The 19898-nt window shown below is 34.0% G+C and overlaps 1 protein-coding gene across 17 annotated transcripts in view; it reads right to left on the minus strand.

Moving 5' to 3' along the window:
• Positions 1-19898, minus strand: part of GPHN (gephyrin) — a 636323-nt gene that overhangs the window by 475664 nt on the left and 140761 nt on the right. For all 17 annotated transcript variants that reach the window (XM_032246071.1, XM_032246064.1, XM_032246067.1 and 14 more), the window contains one exon: positions 12043-12121. In XM_032246071.1, the coding sequence (XP_032101962.1) occupies positions 12043-12121 (79 nt within the window). The remainder of the gene's footprint in view (positions 1-12042; positions 12122-19898) is intronic.

The raw sequence follows: 19898 nt of genomic DNA on the forward strand, positions 1-19898 counted from the left end.
AGCACCTCAGCAAGTCACATTTTTTTTTTCCTGATGGAGTGACCCAAACCTTCATTCCTGAAGGGTCTAGGTCATTCATAGTCCTGCCTGGATTGAGTTGTTGTAGTTTCCCATTGACCTGAATCACAGGGCATGGTAATACTAAGAGACAGCCTAATGGATCTCCTGTATTCCGTGCATACTCTTTCTTACCTCTGTTGGTGGAGTAGTAGACGGATTTCATCTTGACAGTCTGGGTGAATAACCCCAGACAACACTGTAACTCCCTTCTTAGCCTGTTGACTTAAAGGTAGGAGGAACCTACAGTGCCCCGGTGGCAATCTTAACTTCCAATTTAATAGAATAAGTGTTTTGTCTCCTGGTGGCAGTGTTCCTCCCTCTGGAACTAAGACCTCTAGGCCCGCAGAATGTAATTTCGCAGGAACAGGAAGCAAAAATTTTGCTAATGGATCAATAGGTGTGATGGTGAGTGGTGCCACTTTCACTTCCACCCCTTGATTCCTGGACCCATGAATCCTGGCTATGGGAGAAACAGTACCATATACTGGACACTGACTCAGAGCATACATGACCTTCTGAAGAACTTTGCCCCAGCCCTGCAGAGTATTGTCACCTAATTAGCGTTGTAATTATGACTTCAAAAGGCCATTCCACTGTTTCTCAATCCAGCTGCTTCAGGATGATGGGGAACATAGTAAGCCCAGTGAATTCTATAAGCATGAGCCCGCTGCTGCACTTCCTTGGCTGTAAAATGAGTGCCTTGGTCAGAGACAATGCTGTGTGGAATACCATGATGGTGAATAAGGCATTCCGTGAGTCCACAGATGGTAGTTTTGGCAGAAGCACTGCATGCAGGATAGGAAATCCATATCCATAGTAACCAGAAAGGACAAACCTCTGTCCTTTCCATGATGGGAGAGGTCTAATATAATCAACCTGCCACCACGTAGCTGGCTGATCACCCCAAGGAATGGAGCCATATTAAGGGCTCCATGTTGGTCTCTGCTGCTGGCAAATGGCCCTAGCCAGGTCAGCCTTGGTGAGTGGAAGTCCACAGTTGCTGAGCCCATGCATAGCCTCCATCCCTGCCACCATGTCCACTTTTTTCATGGACCCACTGGGCAATGACAGGGAACCAGGGAAAGAGGCTAAGTGGTGTTCATAGAAGAGGTCATCCTCTCCACTTGAGTATTAAAATCCTCCTCTGCTGGGTCACCTGTTGGTGAGTATTCAAATGGAATATAAATATCTTCACAAATTTTGACCACACAGAGAGGTCCATCCACAAACCTCTTCCCCAAATATTTTTGTCACCAATTTTCCAATCATGCTTCTCCCAAGTCCTTGATCATCCAGCCAAACCATGGCTACAGCCCATGAATTGGTATATAATTGCACATCTGGCCATTTCTCCTTCCACGCAGAGTGCACAACCAGGTGCACTGTCAAAGTTCTGTCCACTGGGAAAATTTCCCTTCACGATTGTCCATCAGGGATGTCCCAGAAAGGGGTTGCAGCTGTCCACTTTTGGGTGGCATCTACATGTTGTGCAGAACCATCTGTGAACAAGGCCCTAGTCTTCTCTTCCTCTGTCAACTGATCACAGGAAACTCCATCAGTGCAGGCTGCGGGAGAGAAGGCAGGGTGGCAGGAGTGGAGACTATGGGCATTAGAGACATTTAACTTACTTGTGCCTTCAGGACCTGCTCAAGCCCGGTCACATATATACCACTTCCATTTGATGATGGCATGCTGCTGTCCATGACCCACTTTATGACTAGATGGGTCAGAAAGCACCCAGTTCATGATAGGCAGTTCAGGTCGCATGGTGACTTGACCCACAGTCAAACGTTCAGTCACCAAAGCCCAGTAACAGGCCAAGAGCAGTCTCTCAAAAGGAGAGTAGTTATCTACAGAAGCAAGCAGGGCCTTGCTCCAAAATCTTAGAGGCCTCCACTCTGATTCACCTATGGGGACCTGCCAAAGGCTCCAAAGAGCATCCCTATCTACCACTGACACCTCAAGCACCACTGGATCTGCTGGGTCATATTAAGCAGCCAATTCCAGAAACCCCAAAACTAATGAAAGAACTCCATCACTAATATTCTGTTCCTCTCGAACTACTCCTGGTACCAACATCTGTATTAGTCAGGGTTCTCTAGAGGGACAAAACTAATGGAATTAAGATATATATAAATGTGTGTGTGTGTGTGTGTGTGTGTATCTCTATATATCTCCATTCCCTGCCTGTTTTCCAGATTTCTGTTTATATAAATTAGAAAACGCAAGCAGTTTTGAGTGTAACACACCTCATGGGTCACACTCACGACTTCACCTCTTGGGCCCACAAGGACTTTAGTCTCTCTCTCTCTCTCTCTCTCTATATATATATATATATGAGTTTATTAAGTATTAATTCATAGAATCACAAACTCCCAAACTAGGCCATCTGCAGGATGAAGAGAAAGGAAAGCCAGACCAAGTTCCAGAATTGAAGAACTTGGAGTCTGATGTTTAAGGACAGGAAGCATCCAGCAAAGGGGAATGATGGAGGCTAGGCCAATCTCTCCTTTCACATTTTTTTGCCTGCTCATGACAGCTGATTAGATTATGTCCACCCAGATTAAGGGCAGGTCAGCCTTTCCTAGTCCACTGACTCAAATGTTAATCTCTTTTGGCAATACCCTCACAGACACACCAAGGATTAATATTTTGTTTTCTTCAATCCAATCAAGTTGACACTCAGTATTAACTATCACATGTCTCCTTCCTTTTATTGCTGTCTTGCAAACAGTAAGCCTTACTTACATGGGTGCATCTTACTGGAAAAGCCTAAATTAAACAGCAGAGCAAGAGTCGAATGAGAAGCTTGGAAGGTAACAACAGCTTCTGCTTAGGGAAGGCAGGGTTCACGTAAAAGGATTTTCGATAAGTATATAGCTTATATACGTATTTGTAGCAAATATATAGTTTAATTCACACTTCAGCTTAAAGAATGAAACTGAAAATTAATGAAAGTATTTTACTTTTAAAACATTTTCAGGTTATAATTCTAAATATGAATTAATTCTTATAACAACGTTAAATAAGCTTGAAAAGTTTTTGTATAATTTATCTAAAAAAATTTTTAAATAGCATGACAGAATTGTACAGAAAAAAGTATTGGGGGTTTTGTTTCTTTTGCAAAGTATATTCAAAATTGCTGGTATTTCTCTAAAAATACCTATCTAACTGATTCATACACAGATAATTATACTTTGAGGCCCCTAAGAAAAACTTAACGATGTTTTTCTTTGTTAGTTGCAAATAGTAGAATGTAGCTAGATCCCCATTTATCAAAGCCTTTGTATGTGACTGAAATTGGTCTGTAACCCTCACATATTCATGAAATCCTGCTTATATTGCAAGACTTAATTTCACTTTGCAAGTGCTTTCCAGTGTATAATGGGGTGGAGTAAACATTTGAAAATCAGCAACGACAGTTAAATAAATTGATGCTATAGGCAGTAAGTTAACTGGAGAGAAGTGTTTTGGAAATCATTTTATAAACTGTCAGTGTAGCAGTAAAGCTTGTTAGGATGACTTGCTTAACTATACAACCTTGTAACTTTAGAAATCTGAGTAAGAAAAACTCACATAATGATCCTTGCTTTATTTTCAATGCCTGACATAACATTTGGTAAATAGTAGATATTCAATAAATATCCTTTGACAGAACAAATGGATGAATCATTTAATACTGATTCAGATTCTCTTATACAAATTCATTAAGACTATTTCCCCAGAATTCATTTCAATTAAATTCTGTACAATAGGGAATGGAAAGATGATGAGTTGTTCTCAAAGAATTTGCTGTCTAAGGACTGAAAAACATACAAAGGTAAATTAATATGAAGAAAAGTATAAAAATTGTTAAAAGTACAAGGCTTAAAGACTGAGAGAAGGAATAAAGAAGCAAAGAAGACCTTTTGGCAGGAAATACAAGTTAGGTAGAACAAGAAGGTAAAGGAAAATGACGGAGATAGGTGGAATTTCACCTGGAAAGAAAGCTCTTGATTGGGAGATAAAGGTCTAGAAGATGAAGGCATGAGAAAAAGATAGCGAGGTGATAAATATCTTAAATATCCCTTTGAAATTAAGGTGAGCCTTGTTCAGAGCTGTTGGAAGGATGGATAATCTGGAAGATATACAATGCTTTCTCCTTGTCCTGTTCAACATTTTTATTAATGACTTAGAGGAAGCAATTGCTGACTTGCTGACTACACTAGCAAACTTAGCTAACATAGTGCATGGCAGAAGCAGAATCCCAAAAGACAGGGTCCAGCCTGTTGGGGCTAATTCCAACACAATAACATTAAAAAACAAACAAACAAACAAAAACCCAAGATTCAGCCTACAGGTACCAAAACAAACTGCATAGATAACAATGGCAAAGACTTGTATTAACCATCAGCAGTAAGAATAGTATTCTGTATTCTATTTTACTCCCCTTGCCCTAAATTACAGCAGGGACAATGCCTAAATTATTCACCACTGTTTTACAGGCCCTACCATATTAAGTGACACATAATAAGTACTCAATAAATATTCCCTGACTTTTTAAAGTGCTCCTAAATTCATGACTTAGTGACAGAAGAAAAAAATTTAAATTAGATATTTTAAAATTGTATTTCATCCATTTGAGCCCAAAAAATGTTAATCATGTTTTCCAGTCTAATTGGACTGTAAAAATTTGTACTCCATACCAGATGACTAAGTGAAACTCTCACCACAATACAAAGGTCAGCTCATACCACACTCTGCAATATATTTTCTCAAACTAATCCATAAAAAAGGGAAAGATAAAACTTGAGAGAAAGAAAAGAAAAACACCATATTCAAAACCTACTTTTAAAATTACAATCATGCACCACATAAAGTTTTGGACAGCGATGGGCCACATATATAACAGTGGTCTCATAAGATTATAATGGAGCTAAAAAATTCCTATCATCTAGTGACACCACAGCTGTCCTAACACTGTAGCACAATTATTTTATTTTTTATAAATCTAGTGTAAACTAAGTGTACAGTGTTTAACAGTATATACGGTAATGTCCTGAACCTTCACATTCACTGACCAGTCACTCACTGTTCACCCAGAGCAACTTCCTGTCCTATAACCTCCATTCATAATAAATGCCCTATAAAGGTGTACCATTTTTTATTTTTAATACTGTATCTTTTCTATATTTACATATACAAATACTTACCATTGTAAGTACAGAACTATGTCTGTTAAACCTGATTGTTAAGACCTTAAGAATCTACTAATGATTTTAGTTAAATAAATTAGAAAGTGAATAAACTCATTAAAAGTTAAACATATATCCCCAGGAATAGAGGAAAATGAAGTGCCTTCTTAAAAGCAAAGTATATCTTTGGATTTACAGTCCTGACATAGAACAGTACCATAATACTATAGCACCAGCCTAAACTGCATTGTCCCAATATATACCTTATAGGCCAATAAATATATAACCTAGCCAGCACCAAAAAAAGCTGATTAAATGTGATAAAAACTTACAGTTAGAGGTATTATTACAAACAAGACAGCTTTGGTAGCTGCCTTAGATTTAGAAGAGCTATTGGTGGTAGAGCAAAATGAAAAATCAATACTGTTTAAAATGCTGCCACTAAAAAATGCATTTTTACAACAAACGAAATTTATCTACAGGGAAACAATGAATAATAATATAAAAACTCTTCTCTTTTGTTTAATAAATATAAAATTCTCAAAGATACCTTAATATTGAAACTTTATAAATAGTCCATAAAAAGCAATAACTAAATTCATCTATCTGAGAATGCAATATGAAAATGTACAATGCTACAGAAAATAACCACTTCAGAGACCATTGTTTATCCTCTGCTGACTGGCATTTTAAAGAAATTCAATTCACCATAGCAACCTGTCTTAACACCAGAAGATAAATATAGAATATATTTAGAGATGACTGCTTTCCAGACAGCAATCCTGACTTTTCTTCATATTTAATGGCATAATCCAAGGGACCAAAATATCATTTAATAAGACTGTAGTGTGAAGACAAGTGCGCTAAGTGAGATGAGGCTGGGTTTCAGAACCAACGGAAGGTTAAAGATTCTACTATAGGTAATAAAATAAGTAAAGAAGTACATAAAGGTGAATAAAATTTTCATGTCTACAAAATTTGCAATTAGATAAAACAACATTGTCCCATTTTATCTTTGTTCTTAAACATAAAATGCCATAATTAAGTATAAATGATCTATAGTAACAAAATAACATTTCAACTAGAAGGTGGTGGTGATTTTTTAACCAGGTGAGCTACATTATTTCCAAGCCGATCACTTTCAATTAAAACAAATATCTTTTTTCAAAAATCAATCTTTTACAATGAGTAATAACAAGAGCAGTAGTAATGTAAGTCAAACAATACAAATAGGAAAGATGAATTAATTAAAATTCTACTGTTACAAAATTATAATGGACTTATTTGTGCTTTATAGCCTTTGTAATCACAGTGAAGATAATTTCTAGTTTATGTAAACAGTTACTATAAGTAACAGTTTTATACAGTTTACTACACAAAATACAACATTATCATAATAGTCAAATATATAAAACACCATTTTTCTTTACTCTCTTGATGACTTGCATGAAAGTCTTTTTTTTTTTTTTTCCTTGTTAAGACAGAGTTTCACTCATGTTGCCCAGGCTGGAGTGCAGTGGTGTAATCTTGGCTCACTGCAACCTCCACCTCCCGGATTCAAGTGATTCTCCTGCGTCAGCTTCCCAAGTAGCTGGGATTACAGGTGCCTACCATCAAACCCGGCTAATTTTTTTTTGTTTTAGTAGAGATGGATTTTCACTATGTTGGCCAGGCTGGTCTCAAACTTCTGACCTCAGGCGATCCACCCACCTTGGCCTACCAAACTGCAGAGGTTACAGGCATGAGTCATCACACCTGGCCATGGAAGTCATTATTAAAGACAAGATGTGAAGAACCAAGTAAAGCTCAATTAAAAACATCAAGAACATATCACTTCATGCGCATTAGGATAACTACAATTTTAAAAATTAAGTGTTGGTGAAGATGTTGAGAAATTTGAAGCCTGAAACACTGCCAGTGGAGCTGTACAATGGTGTAACTACAGAAAACAATATGGTGGTCCTTCAAAAAAATGAAAATAGAATTACTCTATGATCCAGTAATTCCACTTCTGGGTATATATCCAAAATAATTGAAATTAGGATCCAAAAAGGTATTTGTACACTCATGTTCATAAGATCACTGCTCACAGCAGTCAAAAAGGGGAAGTAACCCAAGTGTTCACCGATGGATGAATGGATAAACAAAATTTGGTCTATACTTACAATGAAAAATGTGTCCTATTTGAATATAAGGAAAATTACTAACACCCTGCATTCTGACTGATATTTCCAACATTCAGAGATGGCCATTCTTCTATGAAGAATTGATCAAACAATTCTTCCTCTGGCCATCTTACATAGCACATATCTAAAATAGTCCTAAATTTTTAAGAGCCTTTGCAAATTAAATGAGACATGTTCCATACGTACACAATTGGCAGGATCATCACAAATAGAAAAAACAGATTTATCTAGTCATTCTTATGCTTTCTTGATTTTTATTTCTAACTTTTTCTTTTTTTGTGATTCCTAACTTTTAAAAATATTTATAAATGAGTCTGAGTTCAAATAATTATGATACCTTGTAAATAAGCAATAAGAAACCTAAAGCATAAGTATGGTAATATATCTCTTATCTGCAGCACACAGTAAATGGAGATTTGAAAGTATGTTTAAGAATTACCTCTATAGAGAATACAATTGAATACAATTCAAAATAATATACTTTACCTAGAGCATCTCTTTTGTACTTAACAGTCATCTCTCCAGAAGAAATACAAATGATTTAATAACTTATATAGTATGTATTTCTCCACTTAAAAATATCACACTAAGAATAACTTCTTGTAAACATGAAAATTATGTAGCACATTAGATAGGTTTCTAATATAGTGATAACATCAAGTTACACTTGGTAACAGTTTTCAATGTGCTATTGAGAGCATAACTACATAAAAAGAGTTCTTATAACACAACTCAAATTGACAAATTATATATACAGCAGAGGAAATTAACCTCAAAATATTTATAACCATAAATAGAAGATGAACTACTAAAACAATTAATTGTTTATTTTAAAATTTAGCATGCATGCAAATTACTAATTCAAACAAACCCTTAGGCACTTGATCAGTAAAAAGTAAATGTCAAGGTTTTCTACTTGCGCTTACACTCAACACCTATAGGACTATGATAGAAACAAGAATTCTTATAACTGCCCAAAGAAAAGAGCTTGTCAGGTATTCCCTTAACCTCAATCTTGCCACAAGTCACATTCTGCTCCTATTACAACAGATGAAAAGTTAGTAGCAAGACCAAAAAGTCTTGCTTAGAGATTCATAACTTTCTCATATTTTTTTTCTCCCATGGCATCCCTCTGTCATGTTCACATAATAGCTCACTCAGTTCATTCAAGCCCAGTAACAAGTTTTACTACAACGGCAGTAAAATCTTGGAATATGTGCTATACAGTAAGTAAATTACAGGGTATCCATTATTGTTCCATTAGCTTAACACAGATTTAAAGTATGTGTTAGTCAGTTTTAAGTTCCACATTTTCAATTTCTGATGCAATAAGCCCCTCATCTAGCTCTGACTACTCTTGGTTTAAACATTGTTTTACATTATATATTCTGTTTTTTCTTTTTACCTTTTTTAAAATTTTTTTAATATTATATATTCTTAATAAAACTCATTGCAGTTTTATTTCTGTACTTTACCAACAGAAATTCTGTACCTGCTCATTTATCTAATTAAGACATAGAATACACTACTCTGAGTATCAATATTGACTAGATAAGCCTGGGTTCTCCTTAGCCTAATTTTTCTTGCTCTATCGTTCTGTCTTCCTTTCTAATAGTATTGGGGCTAAAATTCTTAATTCTTCTTTACAATCAACTCCTTTCAGTATCAGCAACTCAAGTGGGTGAATCATAATTCAAATCTCCCAGGCACATTAACATACAAAGCATTCACTCAACATACACCTCATTCTAATAATTTTTATTTGGAACATGTATTAAAATGGCATATATATACAATTTTAATAATCATCAGACTAGTCTGGAGTAGTTAAATGACAGTGATCTTTTCAGGAAGAGATTTTTGTAAAATAAAGAAGTATTTTTGATATACTTCCTATTCAATGTTGCAACATAAACAACTCAACTCTGTATAGAACTATCTCGTATATCTGAATCAATGAAAAGTAGTGAACATTTATGTCAAGAGTTTGAGACAGAAAAGAGACACCTAGCTTAAAAAAAAAAAAAATCAAGCCGGGCACGGTGGCTCATGCCTGTAATCCCAGCACTTTGGGAGGCTGAGGCGGGTGGATCACAAGATCAAGATATCGAGACCATCCTGGTCAACACGGTGAAACTCCGTCTCTACTAAAACTACAAAAAATTAGCTGGGCATGGTGGTGCGTGCCTGTAATCCCAGCTACTCAGGAGGCTGAGGCAGGAGAATTGCCTGAACCCAGGGGGCAGAGGTTGCGGTGAGCCGAGATCGCGCCATTGCACTCCAGCCTGGGTAACAAGAGCGAAACTCTGTCTCAAAAAAAAAAAAAAAAAAGATCAAAAAGATCCTAGCCTACAATGTATATACTAAAGGAATACTGCAATCAGAAAGAAACTTAGAATAAAATATTTCCCATTATAACAACAAATATATGTATATGTATATCTTTTTCCACACTGGGCATTTCTTTCCCTAAAAGATTTTACCTAATGAGAAACAAATCCTTAAAATATGAATTCAAATAATCAGTAGCATATCTTGACAGTTCTTAATAAAGAAAAAATTCCTTAGAAATCCAAGCAGGCAGGAGCAAAAACAAACTCTTTCTCCATCAATGTTAACATTCTTATATACAAGAGTAAACCAAAAGGATAATGACAAGTTAAAGTTAAGAGAATAATGCTATATTAAGATATTTCTGGCTGGCCGGGTGCGGTGGCTCATGCCTGTAAATCCAGCACTTTGGGAGGCCAAGGTGGGTGGATCACGAGGTCAAGAGATTGAGACCATCCTGGTCAACATGGTGAAACCCCGTCTCTACTAAAACTACAAAAAATTAGCTGGGCATGGTGGCGCGTGCCTGTAATCCCAGCTACTCAGGAGGCTGAGGCAGGAGAATTGCCTGAACCCAGGAGGCGGAGGTTGCGGTGAGCCGAGATCACGCCATTGCACTCCAGCCTGGGTAACAAGGGTGAAACTCTGTCTCAAAAAAAAAAAAAAAAAAAAAAGATATTTCTGGCTGTTCTAATATAGGTACTCTGAGAATTATTTTGTCCATCCAGTGAAGTGGTCTGAGATGAATTTTCTAGAATAGTAAAATTAAATATAGAATTTAGTGGTAGATTGAACGATGAATGTTATTCTACATTCTAGGAAGAAGCAATGAATTTCCTCAAAACATGACAACTAATTATTATAATCCATTATTCAAGTATAATTCTTCAAATCTTTTATATAATTGAAGTTCATATAAGCATATTTTTCATCATATTGCTGAATTAAACAGATATACATTCTTATTTTACTAAAATATATCTTACAAATAATATAATAATAATTTATTTTATTCATTCAAATAAGCAAAGTCTTTTGAGGAAATTATAAAGTTTCCACTCACATCCAAAAGGAAAGTAGAACTCTTAATGCAATTAAATATTACTCACTAGGTATATTTACATCCAAACAGAATAATTACATTGTTGGTTAAATTTTCACAGGACTCAAAGGACAACTGTCAATCTTCATAGGGATAAAAATCAAAGAGGAAGAATATTTGCAATCCTTTTGAGTTAGAAAAAGAAAGATAGAGAAAAGAAAAAAAATGGACAGATAGGTTTGGAAATGCACTCTGAACTCACTATATTATATATAAACTTCAATATTCAATACACTTTCAGCAATCTTGTGATAACATTTTTTAACATGGCTAGTCAATCATTAAACAATCAATCATAAAAAAAGAAAAGAATCAGTCATCTTCAAATTCAAGATAGCCTGGTGTTTATTCCTCACAAAATTCTCAATGATTTATTAGTGAATTCTGTGGGAAAGTAGATTACATGTAATTTGGAAGACGGAAGACGGATCTCCTATTATGACATATTTTATGGTATCCATTATATACATCAGTAAAGAAAGCACCTGGCAGCACTCAATTTTCTTTATTTCACAGGCTTAACTAATTTTAATTATTTATTTTTCTAATAAACAGTGATATTATTGGGAAGGTATATTCAAACAGAAGATAGTACATGTATTTACCAGCAAATATAAAACTATAAAAAATATATAAACTAGAAAGTGACATTATTGTAGAGTATATGCTGATAAGGAATATAAATGATGAGCAAAAAAAAAACCTGAAATCTATAAAACTTTCCAAAATCGCTGTGCCATATGTAAAACATCAGAAATATATCTAATATATTGAAATATATATTATTACAAATAACTATTTTATATTTCTACTTATAATTACAAATAAGATAAATAATATATTCAAAAAACTTCAAATTGTTGCAAACAAATTCAATCTCTGTTTCTCAAGCACATCAACCACTAATCACCTTCCCTGGTTAAAACTTACTGCCACATTGGCAAGATATCATCAGCCATTAATATCCCTCCCTGAAAATCAATCATTAATCATAACACCATTCCTTCTAAAATCTATTCTATTTCTAAAAAGAAACTGTTCTGTCAGATCTCAATATATGGAAAACACATTATTAGAAAAGAAAAAATTGTTGTACCTCAAATAAGTTTTCAGACCAAACTCTTTTGAAAAAACGAACACTAATAATAAAGTTTTAATTTATACTTAATACTGAAAACAAAATACTCACAAAGAAGGATCTTGTACGAGATCTTTGAGATTTATCCCACTGCGATCTTCCGCAAGATTCCTGAAGCAACTATCACTCACTAAATAGAAATGGGAAAAAGAAAAAAAAATTAATTTTTTTTACATTTCATTTAAGCTATTGCTGACCAGAACACATTTTGAAATGAAAGTAGCTTTTTAAATAATTTTTCCCCAAACATTAATATTGATTTATTTATAGACCTGGTAAATTTAGCAACAAATGTTAATAATCTAAATAAGCCAACATTTCAGTAAAAATCCACTAATTTAAGCACGCCAACCCTATATAAATAATTATTTAAAACAATAAATGTATGGGTCTAAATTTTGTTCTTATTTACGAGATCAATTTACTAGTTAGTACACAGTAGGAAGTCACAGCTAGGAAAAAAGAGATAAACTAAAAAATCATATTTTAAAAAATATAGGCAAGCAATGGAAATAAAAAGATAAACAAAATTTGCAGAATGATTGAAGCTTAATGTCTCTTAAGTTAGCTAATTCTGCTTATTATTTTAATTTCTGGAAGAATTTGTCATTTAGACACAGGCTAAATTAGAAAGAAGGACACTGCTAAGGAAAAGAAAAACCAGTACAGCTCTTAATAATTTGTAAGCTGGCATGACAAACTGGAATCTGATGAAGACCAAAATTACAATCTGTTATCCAGTTTGTCATGCCAGATTTTGCAGTTTATCTGTTTTTCTCATCTGTAATTTTTTCATCTCTTTTGTAGTTTATCTCTTTTTTTGATCTGTAATTTTTCTCCCTGAAAAATTTGCTGAGTGCTAAAACTACATAAGAGGATTTGGGGCAGGAGTCGTGAGAATAGGCCAAATAAGAATCCCTGTAGTGTTGTGGTGATTAGAAGTCAAAGTCACACTAGAATGGATGGAGCCTACCACTGCGAGGATAAAATTTCAATAGGTCTTCCCACAAGACATTTGCTCTCAACCAAAAACATCCCCTTAGCGGGTGGGGGGCAAGAGGAAATGAGTAAAGGGAGCAGGACCAGAAAGGTAGAATAAAATCTCCAACAGTTTTATAGTATATAAATACAAAGTGATCAGACAAAAGAGTCTGCAACGTAACAGTTCTTGTCATTAGGACATTTAAAATCAAAGGCATTCTATCGTAGGCATTATAAGTGTATCTAAAACTGCCACCCAAGCTCTATGCAGTAAGATTCATAGTGGACTTGACATGATTAGCACTTGATCTTATCTAATACAGAATTGAAGAAAAATAATGTTTAGGTCAATTTCTGCTGATCTATGGTAAACAATATTTGGTATACAATAAAAATTACAAGGTATAGAAAGGGGTACAAAACAGGGAGTCTGGGGCCAAAGGACTGGCCCACCCAGGAACCACCACAAATGATGACCTCATGAACTTCAGTGGTAAGGCAACCACATGCCTTCAATCACCACCCAGGGGCCCTAAGAACCAGCTCACTGCTAACACTGTCAGTGCCTATGCACAATCCCCAGGAGCCGAAGGACAAGCCCACCAAATATCACTGTCCCCAGCAAAGTCTTGTCGCTGACTCCGTGAACAACCTCACCTGAAGTCTCTTGGGAAATTGCAGACACTGCTAAAATTATTTACAGCCAAAGTAATCATATAGAGATAACCTAATGCAACCACCTGAACCAAAGCCAATACACTCTACCCAAATGACACTACAGATATGTCTACAGAAAAGTTTACCTAAAAAAGCTAATCCAGAAAATTGAAAGAAGAAACTACTAACCATATACACAGTCATCAATGTAGGGATGCAAGACACATGAAAAAGGAAACATAACACCTCCATAGAAACACAGTAATTCTCCAATAGCAGAGCCCCCAAAAGAAAATCTATGAAATACCTGAAAAAAAGTTAGATAATAATCTTTTTAAAAACTCAGTAGATACAGAAGAACACAGATAGAAAATATACATAAATCAGAAAAAAATTGGTTATCTAAATGAGAAATTAAACAAATAGAGTGTCATGAAAAAACAACTCAACAGAAATCCTAGAACTGAAGAATTCAATGTTTAAAATTAAAAAAATTGAAACCTTCAACAATTGACAAGATCAAGCAGGAGATAATTTTAGTACTTGAAGACAGGTTGTTGTTTTTTGTTTTTTTTTTTTTTAAATAACCCAGTCAGACAAAAGAAAAAAAAAGATTTTTAAAAAGGAATGAATAAACCTATATGACATGGGAAACCATCAAGTAAATTCATACTCACATTTTGTGAATTATAGAAAGAAATCAGTGTAGAAAAGGCATAGAAAACTTATTTAATAATGTAATAGTTGAAAACTTTCCAAATCTTATGAGAGAAATAGACATCAAGATCCAGAAAGGTCAAATGTCCCCAAAATACTCAACCCAAAAATGTCATCTCTGAGACACTTATCACTTAGACTGCCAAGAGTCAAAGACAAAGAAACTATTGTAAAAACAGCTAAAGGCATCAAGTTACATGTAAGGGAATCCCCTATAGACTAACAGCAGATTTCTGAGCAGAACCATTATAGGCCAAGACAGAAAAGGACAATTTAAGCAAGGTACTGAAACAAACAAAAAAAACCCCTACTGATTATTGTGTTAGCAAGGATGCAACAACAATCACAAAACTAAAAGTCAATATCCATGATTAGCATAGATGCAAAAATCCTCAACAAATACTAGGAATCTGAATCCAATGGTACATCAAATAAATAATACACTATGATCAAGTGGAATTTATCTCAGGTATGCAAGGATGGTTCAACATATGAAAAATCAATAAATGTGCTACATCACATCAACAGAATGATAGGTGAAAAGCAAATCACATGATCATCTCAAATCCAAAGAAGGCATCTGATAAAATTCAACTCCCTTCATAATAAAAACTCCTAAAAAAATTAAATATATAAAGATTATAGCTAAATACAATAAAGGCCATATATGAAAAACCCCCAGCCCAAATCACACTGAATGGAGAAAACCTAAAAGCCTTTTGTTAAGAACTAGAACAAGAAAATAATGTATACTTTTACCACTTTTCTTTAAGATAGAACTGGAATTTGTCACCAAAATAATTAGGCCACAAAAGGAAATACAATGTATCTAAATTAGCAAAGAGAAAGGGAAATTGCCCCTCTTTGCGGATGACATAATCTTACATATAAAAAACTAAAGACTCCTCAAAAAAACTCTAAGAAGAAAAATAATAGAAACTGGGGATTCCAAAAGAGGGGAAGTTGGGGCTGAAAAATTACCTATTGGGTACATTATTAACTAGTCAGATGATGGGTAAACTATAAACCCAAATCCCATCACTATGCAATATATATATATATATATATATATATATATATATGTAACAAACCTTCATATATACTTCCTGAATCTATAAAAAGATAAAATACCTTAGAGCTGCTAAACAAATTCAGACAAGCTACAGGATACAAAATCAACATGCAAAAATCAGTGATGCTTTCACAGAGCAACGAAATAGCTGAAAAAAAAGTCAGGAAAGCAATCCCATTTGCAATCAATACCTGCCAAAAAGGATAAAATACCTAAATGGTGTTGGAAAACTGGATATTTACAGGCAGAAGAATCAAAGTAGACCCCTATATCTCACCACAAAAGTCAACTCAAAATGAATTAAAAATTTAAACCTGAGACCTGAAATTACAAAACAACGATAAGAAAACATATTAGAAATGCTTCAGGACATCTGTCTAGGCAAAGATTTGAAAGATTTCAAAGGCACAGGCGACAAACGCAAAAACAGACAAATGGGACTATACCAAACTAAAAAGCTTCTGCAGAGCAAAAAAAGGAAGATTTACAGAGTAAAGAAATATAGCCTGTTGAATGAAAGAAAATATTTGCAAATTATTTACCTGACAAGGGAATAATGTCTAGAATATATATGGAACTCATACAACCTGACATCAAAAAATCTGATTAAAAACTGGAAAAGAATCTGAACAGACGTCTCAAAAGAAGACACACAAATAGCCAACAAATATATGAATGAATGCTCAATATCCCTACTTATCAGGAAAACATAATATCAAAACTGCAATGAGATATCATTTCACCCCAGTCAGAATGGCTATTATCAAAAAGACCAAAAACAACAAATGCTGGTGAGGATGAAGAGAAATGGGAACTTATGCACTGTTTGTGGGAATGTAAATTAGTACAGCCATTATGAAAAACAATATGGAGGTTCTTAAAAAAAGTAAAAATTTACCACCTGATACAGCAATCACACTAATGGATATTTATCAAAAAGCAAGGAAATCAAGTATGTGAAAGAGATACTTCTACTCTCATGTTTACTGCAGCATGATTCACAACATCCAAGAAATGGAATCAAAGTAAACATCCATAAACAGATGAATGGATAGAGAGAATGATGTGGTATATATACATAATTGATTGCTACTCAGACATAAAAAAAGAGAGAGAATTAAATCCAGTCACAGGCAACAACATGGATCAGCCTGGAGGACATTGTTATGTGAAATAAGTCAGAATGATAAATATGGCCTGTTCTCATGCATACTTAGTATCCATTTAAAAAAAAAAAGATGTCCTAGAAGTAGAGAGTAGAATTGTGGTTGCTAGAGGCTTAGAAGAGGCGTGGGTAGGGAAGGATGGAAAGAGGTTGGCTAATGAACACAAACTTAAAGCTAGATAACAGGAGTTAAGTTCTAGTCTTTATAGCACTGTAGTATAAATATGGTTGAATAGAATTTATTGTATATATTCAAAAAACTAGACGAGAAGGTTTTGAATATTCACAGTAAAAAGAAATGATAAGTATTAGAGATTATGGATATGCTAAATACCCTGATTCAATAATTACACATTGTATAAATGTATTGAAATATCAGTCTGTTTCTCATAAATAAGTACAATTATTGCATATCAACTAAAAATAAAAGAAAAAAGGTGAAGGTGAAATAAAGACTTTCTTGGGCAGTAAAAAAAAATTGTCTAATTTGTTGCCAGTAGCCCTGACACACAAGAAATGTTAAGTTTTTCAGAAAGAAAAAAAAATGATTATCAGTCAGAAACTAAGATCTTCTTAAATAAAGTATGTTAGAGAAGAAATAAAAGAAGGTAAAGTAAAAACTTTTCTTTTTCCTAATTTATCTAACAGTTTGTTCAAAATACAGCAACAACGTATATGATTATGTAGGCTTATATATATATATATATATTCTTCTGCATGTTTTTATAAAGTTAAATGAATTTCAGTAAGTATACACTGAGTAGAAGAGGGGAATTAGGATTATTTTCTCATATTACTTGTGAATATAGTGTTATTGGACTTCGTTTAGTTGATATGTTTATTAAAAACTCTAGGATGACCATTAAAAAATAAAAACAGGCTGGGTACAGTGGCTCATGTCTGTACGCCCAGCACTTTTGGAGGCTAAGGAGGACAGAACATGAGATCAGGAGATCGAGACCATCCTGGCTAACATAGTGAAACCCCATCTCTACTAAAAATACAAAAATCAGCTGGGCATGGTGACACATGCCTATAGTCCCAGCTTCTTGGGAGGCTGAGGAAGGAGAATCACTTGAACCCAGGAGGCATATGTTGCAGTGAGCCAAGGTCGTCCCACTGTACTCAAGACTGGGCAACAGAGCAAGACTCCATCTCAAAAAAAAAAAAATAAAAGTAAAAATTAAAAAAAAAAAAAAAAAACCAGAGGCATAACTGATATGCTATGACAAAAGAGAAATTCAAATTATATAAGTCGTTCAATTAGAAACACAAAAGGTAGAAGGGTGAGAGACAAAATAAGAACAAAGACCAAAGGCAACAAATAAAAAAGTTTAAAAATATGGTAAATATTAATTCAATTTTATCAATAATGATGTTGAATGTCAATGGTCTGAATACCCCAATTAAAAAACAGAGATTATCAGAGCAGATTAAAAAAATAAGATCCAACTGTATGTTTTCTACTGAAAAATCCACTTCAAATATAAAAATACTTACAGATAAAAGTGAAAGCACAAAGAAAGAAATGCCATGCTAACACGAATCAAAAGAAAGTGAGAGTAGCTGTATTAATTTCAGACAGATCAGATATCAAAGAAAGAAAGGTTATCAGGAATAAAGGGGCAATATATTATGATAAAGAAATGAATTTTTTAAGAATACACAACAGTCCTTAGCATGTATATACATAACAACAGAAAATTAAAATACATGAGGCAAAAAGTGATAGAAGTGCAACAAGTAATAGATGAAAGCCCTTTTATAGTTGGAAACAAACAATCCTCTATCATAAATGAACAAATCGCAAAGAAAAAAATCAATAAGGATATAGGTGAACTCAACAGCACCAATGACCAACTTGATATACTCTCATCTATTGATGATTTCATCCAATAAGACCAGAATACACATTTTTCTCAAACTAATATGGAATATTCACCAAAACTGACCACGTTCACACCTTACCACAAAATTATACACTGTTGGCTCTCAGACCATAATAAAATTAAACAAGAAATCAGTAACAGAAGAATAACAGAAGTATCCCCAAATACCTATAGATTAAACAACACACTTCTAAAAAACATATCAAAAATAAATCTCAAAATATATTTAGAAATATTTTTATGTAAACAATGATACCACAATTTATCAAATTTAAGAGAGGCAGTAAAAGTGGTGCTTAGAGGAAAATTTATAATATTGAATGCCTATTTTAGAAAAGAAGAAAGATTTAAAATCAATACTCTAAGCCTCCACCTTAGCAAACTAGAAATATGAGAGCAAATTAAATCCAAATTAAGCAGGAACAAAGAAATAATAAAAATTTGAGCAGAAATCAATGCAACTGAAAATAGGATATCTAAAGAGAAAACTGAATGAAACCAAAAGGTGATCCTTTGATAAAACCAATAGACCTCTCGCCAAGTTCACTGAAAACACAAATCACTAATATCAGAAACAAAGAGGAAACATCACTACAGATGTCAGACATTAAATGGATAAAAAAGGAATGTTATGAACAAGACATGGATCAAGAATTTGATAATCTTGATGGAATGAACCAATTCCTTAAAGACACAATCTACCAAAGTTAACAAAAGAAGAAATAGACAGTTTGAATCAATAATTAGCAAAGCCTTTAAATATATATTTAAAAATTCAAAAAGAGAAACTGATGTAAAGGAGATTTCATAATGTTTTTAATGTAATCAACCTAAAATTATAAGCCAAAACAATGATAATATGCAAAACTTATACTATGATAGTCATTTAACAACTGCAAACATTGTTTGAATTCTAAGTACTTTCAAGCCATTTTATGCTGTCGAAAGTTAACATATTCTGACAAAAATTAAAGAAGCAAAATCTCCTTTCCTGACAAACGGGCACCAGATAAATTTTCTAGTCTCAAATTACATTTCCAGCCAAAGAGTTTGGGCCTAATGCAAATTGAAAGGAAATTTCCATAAAAGTCTATTTAACTCTACAACTTTCCACCTTTTATCTTCATTAAAAGTGATTAATCTGCAATGTAATGACATGCTCAAAGGCAGGAAACTCTTAACAGAATTCTAAAAATGCATTCCAAATGATTAATATGCTCGTTAAATCATGATAATGGATTGAGATTAGTATGTGCCAGTAACAATTTCCATGAAAAGACAATTGCAAGGATAAAATACTCCACACAGATTAGCATTAAAAGGTGAACATGTGCAACTGATTTTGATGAGAGGGAACACAAACTAAACCCTACTAACTATAAACTCTAAACTGTTATCATCTCTAGCATCTTTCATTCTTTAAATT

This window comes from Sapajus apella, unplaced genomic scaffold, assembly GCF_009761245.1.
Source record: "Sapajus apella isolate SASKATOON/1434 unplaced genomic scaffold, GSC_monkey_1.0 scaffold59, whole genome shotgun sequence".
In the NCBI taxonomy this organism is placed as follows: Eukaryota; Metazoa; Chordata; class Mammalia; order Primates; family Cebidae; genus Sapajus; species Sapajus apella.